This window comes from Malus domestica, chromosome 11 (genome assembly GCF_042453785.1).
Source record: "Malus domestica chromosome 11, GDT2T_hap1".
In the NCBI taxonomy this organism is placed as follows: domain Eukaryota; kingdom Viridiplantae; phylum Streptophyta; class Magnoliopsida; order Rosales; family Rosaceae; genus Malus; species Malus domestica.
Window position 1 is genome coordinate 11,898,247 of NC_091671.1, and position 12,192 is coordinate 11,910,438.

General features: G+C 34.8%; 1 protein-coding gene across 1 annotated transcript; it reads right to left on the minus strand.

Annotated features, from left to right (window-relative positions):
• Positions 1–4,943: 4,943 nt before the first annotated feature.
• On the minus strand, positions 4,944–6,261 carry LOC103447868 (fasciclin-like arabinogalactan protein 12). Its single transcript, XM_008387073.4, has one exon. It carries the CDS (start codon positions 6,071–6,073, stop codon positions 5,276–5,278), a length of 798 nt encoding a protein of 265 aa, XP_008385295.2. The 5' UTR covers positions 6,074–6,261; the 3' UTR covers positions 4,944–5,275.
• Between the last annotated feature and the right edge of the window lie 5,931 nt (positions 6,262–12,192).

Genomic DNA, 12,192 nt, shown 5'->3' on the forward strand with positions numbered 1-12,192 from the left:
TTAGGCCAACTTAAATATTTCTTAGGGATAGAGGTTGCACAGTCCAAAAATGGCATCACCTTGTGCCAACGAAAATATGCATTGGATATATTAGATGATGCGGGATTTTTGGGTGCCAAACCTTCACGATTCCCTATGGAGCAAAATGTTTCTCTTACACAGGCAGAAGGAGAAATTCTGGTTGATGCTTCATCATATAGGAGACTTGTGGGTAGGCTGATCTACCTGACCATAACAAGGCCGAACTTAGCCTATGATGTGCACATGTTAAGTCAGTTTATGGAAAAGCCTCGACAACCACACCTTGAGGCGGCACACAAAGTTCTCAAATACATTAAGAGTGCACCGGGACAAGGCATATTTTTGCCATCCAAGGGATCTTTGCAGTTAAGGGCATTTTGTGACTCAGATTGGGCTAGATGCATAGACACAAGAAGATCAGTAACAGGTTACTGTATTCAACTTGGTCAAGCACCAATATCCTGGAAAACAAAGAAGCAAACCACTGTCTCTCGTTCCAGTGCAGAAGCTGAGTATCGTTCCATGGCAGCCACATGTTGTGAGATCACATGGTTAAAGAACATTTTAAGAGATTTAAAGGTGATTCATTCACAACCAGTCACGTTGTTTTGTGACAACCAAGCAGCCATATGCATTGCTTCGAACCCGGTATTTCATGAAAGGACAAAGCATATAGAGATTGATTGCATTTGGTACGAGAGAAGATTCAAGGAAGACTGATTCATACGGCATACATACGAACAACTGACCAACCAGCAGACATCTTCACCAAACCGTTGAGTTCTACACAGTTTGAAACATTGCTCAGCAAGTTAGGTGTTATTAACATACACTCAGATTAATTATAGTAAATATTGTAAATCTGTAAATTAGTTATTTGCTTACCTGTTATGGTTTGATTTCCTTGATTGTAGGCATTAGTTTAGGATTAGGAATGTATCTGTTTCCTATATATCTTGTAACCCTAGCTTTCGGTGAATACAAAGAAAAACCATTCTACTATATTACGTTTCTAAGAATGTAAAATTTGAATTTTTTTTTTTTGTTAATCAATTAAGTGTTTTTTAATTTTCTTTGTCAAATAAAATAAAAATAATTTCTTTTTGTCCATCTGACGCATAATTGTCATCTTAGCCAACAAAAATGGGGGGCACACCTATTCCATATCATCAATTAACTACCAATTTGACAGAATATGCACTAGATGTACGACATTGCAATGAATTACTTTGCCTCTGCTTCTTCACGGGAAGCTCTAAACATGAAGGAAGATTCACTACGTCATCCTCTCTAGCTGGAATAATGGCTTCGGCCACTGCCCAGTGTCATTATTTGTCGAACCCTAATTCATCCTCTTTAGGCAGCGAACAATTTGTCGACCCCTAATTCACCCTCTGTAGGCAGCGAACAAGCAATCAAACGACATATAATCGACACAAGAACCCATAGTAGTTATAGGTTTCTTAATTTGATTTTAAAATGATGACTTTATCTTGTTTATTTAACGGAAGACTAACAAATTTAGGTTTGGACTTCAATTGTTAATGGAGCTTACCATGGAAATTTAGTTAACAACTTTTTCACGTCAAGAATCATATTAAAATTGATGTACCACCACATGAAAAAAAATATATTTGGCCTTTTCTTTTTAAAATTTCATGAACAACACTGTACACACTTCATTTAATTAATTATTGGTGTAGTTAAACTATATGATTCATCAGAATAGATCAGAATAGTACATTTTCAATGTCTGCCTCGTGCATGTCAAATCGATGTGAGATTAACGTCAATCTTTATGGCTTGCGGAATTTCCAAGTTATCCCTGATGTTAACGAGGGAAATCATTGATAGTTTCTATTCTTTTAGTTTCTTGATCAGCAAGACAGATAATGTTTTCTAACCAACTGAATACTTGAAGTATTGTTAAAGTGTACATGCATGATGATGAGGGAAAGCATGATGATCATGCCATTTACCATAGAAGTATACAATTAGTTCAGACAAAATTAAAGAAACGAATCATTATAATTATATCGTTATTTAGTTACCAAATGATGATGAGGCACACTTAAAAAAAATATTTTCTTTAAAATGAGCAGAATAAAAATACTTAAATGAAAAGATTATAAGATTTTAGCTGATGTTAAATATGGTTAAACAATCTCCAATGACTAATCTTAACATAAACGCTTAAATGATTTAGAAAGGATCACAATCAACCATAGATAAAAATTTCGATTAGCCACCAATCTGATAAGGGTCATCAATACAGATTAGCTATAAATCAATATAAACACCATATATTTCTTACTAGTGCACAAAGTTCTAAAAGTCGTTAGGCACTAGTTGTGCAGCAAGTTGAGGCCTAGCGCCTAGGCTGATAGGCAGACTTAAGTAAATCTATTATATTTTGTATAAATAAGTGTCTTCTTATACTTAAAATATATAGAACTTCATCATAAATTACAAAATAGAATGACGTATATTATGAAGTACTGGAACATAATGAAAACATGGGGAACAAGGATATAATGTATGTTCATTTAAGTATGCAACAAGTCTCTTATAATTCATTGAAAAACTAAAATGCAAAATGAAAGTTATGTATTTTCTGTTTAAGTGAGTTGCGACCTACACAGGTTTGGGCCGGCTAGGCGGGCGCCTCAGCAGGTCTAGGTGTCATTTCTTAATTTTCAAACTAAGTACTAATCGAGGCGGTGACCAACCGCCTAGCTCCTAAGCAGGGCTTGAACGAGAATTTTTAGAACAATGCTAGTGCACACTTAATAACTCAGACTCACCTACAGTGAGACTAAACATACAGACAACTCGAGTTTTCTAGACTTACTACAAGGACAAAACAACAAACATAGTCCTAATACCAAGGACACCATTTGTTGCCATGAAGAACCGTTCTAATTAAGGATGAAGGACCATGACAAAACAGCTTCACCTCAAACGAACAAACTAGATGACGATTCGCCGAAACTAACCTTGACCTAAGACAACGTCATCAGATATGAAGAGACAAGACATTAGCAATTCAAGTCCCAGCCTAAAACTCGCAATGTTTAGTGTATCTATGTGGGTCTCTAGCTAAGAACTTTTCAAGAATAAATAATACTTCCATTCCACTATGGAGTGAATGTACATATTTCACTATATGCGAATAACGTATTTTATCGTTTAAGTTTTATAATTGAAACTATTTTATATTTTAATTTTAATTTGAAGATTATTTATATAAAAAAATCATTCAAATCTACAATCATTTAGTCATCTAAATATATCAAATAAATAAGCGATTTATCATGAATATGTTACTACCAAGTCGCAACGTCGATATGTTCCATACATTTGGATGCATAAATAATATCTGATTCGAAATGATATGTTTAGTGATAATCTTCAACTAAAAATTAAAAGAAGGGAGACTTTGAATTCGGTCCTTGGTTTTGAATATTCTTTGACTGAAACCTTGTTGGTTTTCAATTTTTTATACAAGTCCCTGAAATTAATGTGATAATTTATTTTTATGTACGTTACTATATTTTTTAAATTAAAATTTGAAATTTATAGTTGTTTATATTAATGAGATTTTAAATAAAATCCATAATTTGTGGGATTAAAACTAATAAAATATAAATATACTATTGTGTGTGTGTGTTTGTGTATATAAACATGGGTACATTCATCAAAATTAATCAAAAAATTATTGTATCAAAACATGAGTACATTCTTCAAAATCACAAAAAAAAAAAAAGATATTAGGCTTAATAAAATTAGTAAATTTCTTCGATTAAACTTAACATGGATATATTCTCATGTCAAAGAAAAAAGAATGTATCCATATAAGTTTAAAAAAGGATTAGAAAAAAAAAATTGAATAGATTTTATATAAAAAATGGTACATTTTACATATAACAAATTGGTATATTTAAGAATGAGTACATTTTAAGATTAAACATTTGAAAAAAATTACATGAATGGTACATATAATTAGCATGGGTACATTTAGCAAAATTAAAAATGGGTACATATAATAAAAAAAATATGGGTACAAATACAAACAAAACTTTATAAAATATGGGCACAAAAAGAAATTAATATATGGTACAAATAAAAACTGAAAAGAAATTTGGTACAAATTAAAAAAAGTTTGCAAATTAAAAATGGGTACAAACTAAAAATAAAAATATATGATAAAAAATTTAGCCATAAATATAAATATACTAATTGTAACATTTTTAACATTAAATGACTATATTTAGAAATAAAAATATTTTATTATTGAAATAATTAAGGATGTTATTAATATCAAGGACCTTGATCAAAATTGAAAATGAATAATGTTTTAATCAATAGCAAAAGGAATGACGAGAACCTAATTTCTCCTTAAAAGAATTAAATGGTTCTGATTATAAATTTAGACGGTGAACAGGTGTTGTTTGCAAATAGTAGAATATATGCATTCTCACATGGGAGGAACGCAAGTCTTATACTTAGATAATTGTTTTTCCCATGGAACTTGAAGGATGAGAATCCTGAGATGAAAGTTTGGTACAAATGGATTTTTTGTTTTATACGTCCTTATAGGCAATAGGTTAGAGTAAGAAATAATTTGAAGTCATTAGACACGATTAAAGAACTGGATCGTTTTAGGAAGAACTAGTAGTTGACAAACTTAACTCGTAAGCAAGAAGTGCTACCTCCAGCTCATGATACTAGCTAGAAAAGCTGCTCTTACCAGTTCGTCAATAGTATTTGCCAAATCCGGCAAAAGTCAATGCCAATGCGTCATGGCTTACAAATTAACTTAATTACTTGCTTTGGCAGAAGCTGAAGCTAGCATACATGATAAATTTTATCCTAAAATAATTAAATTAAAAAATGTAGTCCAAATTAAGGGGAAAAATGAATGATGAAAACACAAATTTTCTTGTTGAATTTACAATGAAGCTAGCATAACAATAGAACAAAACAAAATTATCAACAAATACAGTAAAAAAAAACAAGCAAATTACGAACAAGAACCCCATAAAATCCATTAGTTACAAGACATTGCTCTCATATATGATCACAAACTGGCATGCATAAAAATGGTAATAAGTCTACCAGACACAACATTATTCCAAACCCCTCACCTTACGTGTTTATCATTATCCTTCATATTCAATCCGAATTCGAATCCCCACCTGCAATATCGCTTGTATAAGAATTATTCAACGGCAGTGGGCACAAAACAGTTTCGTCACAAAAAGCTTATAGCTGCAGCAGCTAATGCAACTCCAATAGAGACAATGCCATTAATCTTGGGGATATTTAGTGTAGGCACAGCACCAGACTTCACTTCAGCAACAGGTTCATGAGATGAAGACTTCTTCTTGCGCTTCTCTTCCGCAGGAGAGGGTGCCGGTGACGGTGGCGGAGTCTTGGGAGCAAAAATACCGTAGGGTTGGAGCACACTGTTAACTTGGTAAATAGCCAACTGACCATCAGAGTAGACAGTGCCTGAGATTGAAGTGTTGACAAGGCCAGTTGAAATGTTCACAGCATTGCCTGATGTGGTGATATTTAGCGGGTACTCGAATCCGTCTCCGGCTTGGGTATTCACCGGATTGCTCAGAGTTTGGAAGTTTTGGGTCGTGAGAAAATCTGGGATGAGATGGTATTGCAAGAGCTGGACTTTTTGTGAATCAGTGAGAGAGTTGAGGGAGCCAGTTTTGAGGTTTGAGAAGGCGCTGTCGGGCGGGGCTAAAAGTGTCAGCTCACTGTTGGAGTTGTTGAGCTGGCTATAGAGCTGGCTATCGATTTGGGTGCTTTTTAGAAGGCGGATTAAGATGTTGAAGCCTCCTGCCTTTTCTAGGATTTTGGTGACGTTGGTTGGGCCTGGTGGTGCTGGGGCATCGGCTGGTGGTGCGGGAACAGCCGCCGGGCTGGTGGTTGCCGGGGCAGCAGCAGGGCCTTGGCCTAGGGTTTTGGTGCAATGGGAGAGGAAGATGACTAGGACTGTGAGTGAGAAGAGAGGCTGATACTGTTGCTTCATCATATTTAAGTGTGTTGTGGGATGTGTTTTATATTTTGAACACAAATGTTGGATATGAGTTTGGAGGACAGGAGAGGGTTTATATTAGTGGTGGGAGAGGAGGGGTTAGGTGAGAGAGGGTTAATCTTTTGATCGTTTGTACAACCTTAGTAGTTAGCATGTCTTATTTTCTTGAGATGGAGAGAGAATGAATTTAGAGTGAGATTATGGTGTCGTAGCTACTAGTTTGCTGGGGAAAGAAGGAAAAGAACAGAGGGAAAATCAAGTGGGTGTGGGCAAATAAAGCTAGTTAGTAAGTGCATGATTGCTTTGTTTTCACTTATATGTGCATGCACTTTAGGCTAAATTTAATAATTAATTAAAAAATAAAATAAAATATCATGAAAGCATATATAAATTTAGTCAAGTTAGCTAACCAACAATGTTCTACCACTACTACAAAAAATACTTTGCGCGACGAAATAAGTTTATTGCGCAAAGTACAATTTCGTCGCACAAAACCTTGCGCGACGAATTTTTGGTCCCGCATTGTTCGTCTTGCAAAGCTCGTGACAATAGGGTTTGTGCAACAAAAATTAATCTTCATCACGCAAAGTAGCTTTGCGAGACGAAGTAGTTTGTAGCGCAAAGATACTTTGCGCGATGAAGAGAACGTCGCGTAAAGCTTTTCACGACAAAATATTTTAAATTTTAAATTTTTGTTTTAAAATTTTTTTTTTAATTAAAACAAATTAATTTAATATTTTGCGCGGCGAAATATTTTGTCGCGCAAGGTTTTTGACTTTTTGTTTTATTATTTCTCTTATATTAATTTAATTACATTAATTGTTTACGCAACGAAATATTTGGTAGTGCAAGATTTTTCGAATTTTTACTTTTTTTAATTTTATTTAATTGTATGATTTTATTTTTTTAATTACTTTAATTTAAATTGAAATATTCAAAATAAAATTACATATGAAAAATAGTGATCAAATTATCCAATATATAATTTATTCAAAATGTACACATAAATTAATAAAGTACAATAATAAAATCCTAATGCAAGTCTATTGTGGTGGTAGTGGTAGGGGATATGTTTCGATAATGTCCTAATCCTCAACTTTCACTGACACATCCCGACCTGGATTGTCCACTAGAACTCCGAATCGAGTTGTGTTGACCAACACCTGGAAGGTGACGAAGCCATAAAGTGTAGTGATGTGGAATATGTGAATAAGTTTAAAAGCCTAAATGTGCCTAAATACAGAGTGCGTTGTGAGAGGGAATGAATCCATTTTACACGTGACGTCAGAGCATAAGTAAAGTATAGTATAGTGGATTGAAAATCATACCGTCGAAGGTAATTTCCAATACCAAGACTTGTCACGCATCTTCATCAATACGAAAACTCTGCTACTAGAACCTGGAGGGATAAAAAAAAACAAGAGTGAGCGGGCCTGAGTATAAAGCTTTAATAAAGACCTTCTAAATGATATAACCCCTCGCTGCACTACCTTTATAATTTCCAGGAAATCATACTACATATAAGTATGAAGTTAAATGCAAATCAACATTAAATCCAAAAATAATCCAAAATCACTAAATCTCGGCAACAACATAATAAAATCATGTGCTCATCAATCTATGATAACCCACGAGTCGGAGTTACCTAACGCAACATGTACGACTCATAAATTAATCTATGATAACACATGAGTCGGAGTTGCCTAATACAACCTGTACGACTCACAGGCAACATGTACGACAGTGTCGAAGTTGCCCATTGCGACCTATACGACAATGTCGGAGTTACCTATCATTGCAACATGTACGACAGTGTCGGAGTTGCCTATTGTAACTTGTATGACAATGTCAGAGTTGCATAAAACATAAATATAGTCATGCCATCAATCAATCATTTCAAATAACAACATAAACTCACCTGAACTTACCTGTGATTCCCGAGTTCACCTTAGCACCTCAAAGCAATCACAACAATTATATGTAGGTAATATGCATATGGATATGCCATAATGCAATCTAAAACTCAACCATATCATAGTATTTTAGATTATATATATATATATATATGACATGGCATAAAATGCATAAATCAATTTAAAAGCATTTGTGGAATTATCAATCATATATATACGTTAAAAAGGAAAAGACCCACTCACTTGAGGTCCGCACTACGACTCCCTAGCACGAATATCGAGACATCACGAACGATCCTCACCTAGAACAATTATTTAGTCACGTCTCAGAACTCTTATCAATAGAACACGTAACTTACATAAAACACATCCTAAGGACGTTCTAGAATGATTTGAGACCCATTGACCAAAAGTCAACCGTCGGTCAAAGATCAACCGTAGGGTCCACAACCCTATGTAACTCAATCCGGAAGATCCGCATCTCGAATTTCCATTCAGTAACTTCCAAAATCCACATTGTACTTCTAAAACATCATAATAAAGTTTCATTACCATCCAACGGTTGGATCTCCGCCAATTGCCAATTCAAATGGTTTATTTTACGAAATTACAAATCTAATTTGGGAAGATCCGTACCTCAGATTTCCAATTCGTAAGTTTCTAATATCCTCAAATATTACATACTATATTGTATTAAAGTTTGGTGACGATCCAACGGTCGGATCGTCAATTCACATAATGTTCAAGTAGTGGTCTTTATCAAAACTATGTTCAAACGATGAGATTTCATCAATCAGACTTCACCTATGGAATTGGGGTGCCAAAATTAGCTTAGAAAGGTCAAGGGATGACTTGGCTTATGCACCGCCGTACACGGCGGTCAACCGCCCCGATTTGCCGGAAAATTTAATTATCTCAAAAAATTCTCAAATTTTATAGAAATGAAGATCTCAAATAGTAAAGCAAGTTTTATACCTGTGGCCAAGTTCAATTTGGCCGGGAAGTGCTCAAATTCGTCTCAAATCCGTCAGAAACCCTAGAAATTGGGTGCGGTTCAATTCAACGAATTTTCAACTCCGCTATCCCCGATGATGGTTACAGAATCAGTGGATCGCCGCTGTTGTGGCTTCGGGACACCCACGTTGAAATTCGTCATGAAACAGGACCTTATTCGCTGGAATCGTTGGTGATCAATGAATGAGAAGGGGCGTGACGGTGTTTACAGGTGATGGGAAGTCCTGATTTGCGGGAAAAACGGTGCAATGTTGCCGGAAAACTACTTGAGTTGTTCGGGTCTAAATTGGGTCGAAGGGCTGGATCGAGGGGATCCAACCCTAGTAGGCTGTTATCCGCATTTTCTCCTTTCCTTCCTTGTTTTTACTCTCATTGGTCCATCTATCTCCCCTAATTTCCTACTGGTCCGTCCCTTTCTTCTCTGATTGGGCAGCCAATACCCTTTCTTCTTTCTCCTTTCTCCATCCGTTTCTTCTTCTCTTTCTCTCATTTCTTACCAAAGATAATCTTAAAATAATATAATAGTACTTATGAAAATATATAAAATAATAAATGGTAATATCATTACTCCAAATACGCTTCTGCTTGCGCCTACGTGCTCTTATTGTCAAGTACTTCAGGAATACGCTAAAGGAATATTTCGTACGTCTCACTATACGTTGGTCACGAAAGTCAATACCCTCACCTCTAAGGACATTTTTGTAAAATCACGCTTCTAAAATTATAAAAACTGTAAAATTAGGAACGAGTCGTTACAATCTACCCACCTTAAAAAATTTCATCCCTAAAATTTAAAATCATTAGTGATACAAAAGTAGTGGAAGGATAGCAGAGAAATAGATATGTAAGGAATATATCAAGTTAGAATGGTTGCATAAAAGTAGTGAAAACCCAACGAATAAGTTATTGATATTACGGTCTGCAGCCCGTAATACAAACAACTTAATGTTGTCTCAATAAGCAAGTAACAAATTCCCGAGGGTGCAATATTACCATCTTGCTCCTCATTGGGAAATATACATACATCATTGATCTAAGTCTCAATCGTGCTCACGTACTACCCTCACGGGTAACATTAACAATATCATAAAATTTTCCATGCCACAATCTCGATCATTCAAATACTTGTTCGCAATAATCTTTTTTTTTTTCCATGCTCAGACAATACCATAGCCAAACCAGAAATGTAACAGTAGCTACAAATAACTCTAACTAGGGTGAGTGCTTACCATGACTGGCTAAAACTATAAAATATTCAAAAGCAATATGTCCTTCAATGTCCGGATAGTTTATTTACTCTAACCATTAGCCTGAAGGTGAGATGCGATACGCGACAAAGCTTAATGCATACGACCTTCAAGAAAGCTTCCCAAGATTCGGAAAACATGTGTCACGATGATATATAGTAGCGACATACACACCACATAACCCAACAATGCAGTTCATAACACCATAGTGAGCAAGTTCATATTGAATTTTCCCTCGAGTAAGCAAAACTACATCAATAAAACAATCAAGAATTTGAATGTCAAACAAATCCAACAAATCTAGAATATAATGAAATTTAAATTAATGTATGACATCTCACTTGAACGGTAGTTTCTAGAACATTTAATCACCAACAGTTAAGATTCGTTTAGCAAAGTATTTGCTGGGTTATTGAGAATTTAATGTTCACGACTAAATGTCAATGTCCTAGCAACTCCTTTAGACGATTTGCTTGTTTAAAAAATAATACAAAGTGTAGTAGGGTAGACATGGACCCAAAATTTACTAGAATACCTTCCAGCATAAAGAGATGAATATGGAATCCTCATTATAATAGACGCTAGTCTAAACACCTAAGAAATCTGATAATCTCATCAATGAGGAATTTTACCAAATGGTCTAAAATGTAGTCCTTCTTGACCAATACAAAAAAAAAATGGATTGACTTGTCAAGTTTATCTATAAGTATCGAAGCATCATCATCATTTCCACATGTACAAGATACCTTATATTGAAAGTGTATGATGATACTTCCCAACTCCCTTCATATACAAGAAGTGATTACAATTATTCAATCCATTTCTTGATATCTTGCAAGTAACGGCAAAACAATACCTGTAAATTCCAACTGAGGCGAAATAGGACAGGCCGAAAGTGTTCAAGTATACATATGTCTTTTGATGCATTAAATAGTAATTACATTTGCACAATTGGGATAATACACGATAGTGCAATCGTAGAAGTTGATTTAGTTCTTTCATCATCACTATCAGAAATCTTAGCTTATCTCAAGTGAAGATGTATTTGAGAAAGCTAAGGTTAGTAAAGGTTCTAGACACGTTCTCACCGAGAAGTGTCATCCGATGTTTCAAAAGAAGATAACAACACTTGACTCTAGCCATGAATAGGAGTATAAGCGCTTCTCCACCATGCTGACCCAACTCAGTCGAAACATTCAGAGAACGCGTCATTATGGATTTCCAAATGATCAATGTCATCAAACGGTGTAAAGAAAAGGTAAAGTGAAACAACAGTTCATTTGTCAAAACTTTATTCATAATTAACATCCTAAACCAAACTAATTTTCCTTGGTCGACAAGTGAAGAAAAACACTATAGTAAAAAAAATCAATAACAATTTGTCATTAAGGTCGACAAGACCAAAAATTGTCTCGAATTTCACAACACTTTGTGAGAATTCCAACTTTCTTCCGCTACTACCTTTTTTGAGAAAAGAAAAGAATATCATTTACGAAATCACATCTCCAAGGAGAAGTATCAATTTACACGAAGGTAATATTTAAGGAACTTGATGCGAAGCCGATTGTTGATAATTGGAGAATTTAATGTCGTTACTAGAATAGGTGAAATAGTCGTTTACAAGACTATTATGAATTCGTCAAACTACATAAGGAAACTCAAGTTACAAAGGTTGGTCAATTAGACCATCAACTCAAAGTAGGGGATAACGATTTTTAATCGTCATTCGAGGAAGTTGCTAAAATCTAGGTACAATCCTGAAGCTCAGTCTTTCACCTTCACAGATAGGTTTGAGATTTCCAAGATAAAGTGTTTAATAACTAAGTTAATAAAGTAGGACTTGTTCGAAAATCATAAGGAAAACTGATATAGGAGTTGTTCGATAAGAAATAGGGAGAATAAATATGATGTTAACGAGGTGAATCACTGGTGTATTCTACTT

What these genes read in the sequence shown, in the direction of transcription:
- LOC103447868 (XM_008387073.4), bottom strand. Translation starts at nt 6,073, where the DNA reads ATGATGAAGCAACAGTATCAGCCTCTCTTCTCACTCACAGTCCTAGTC.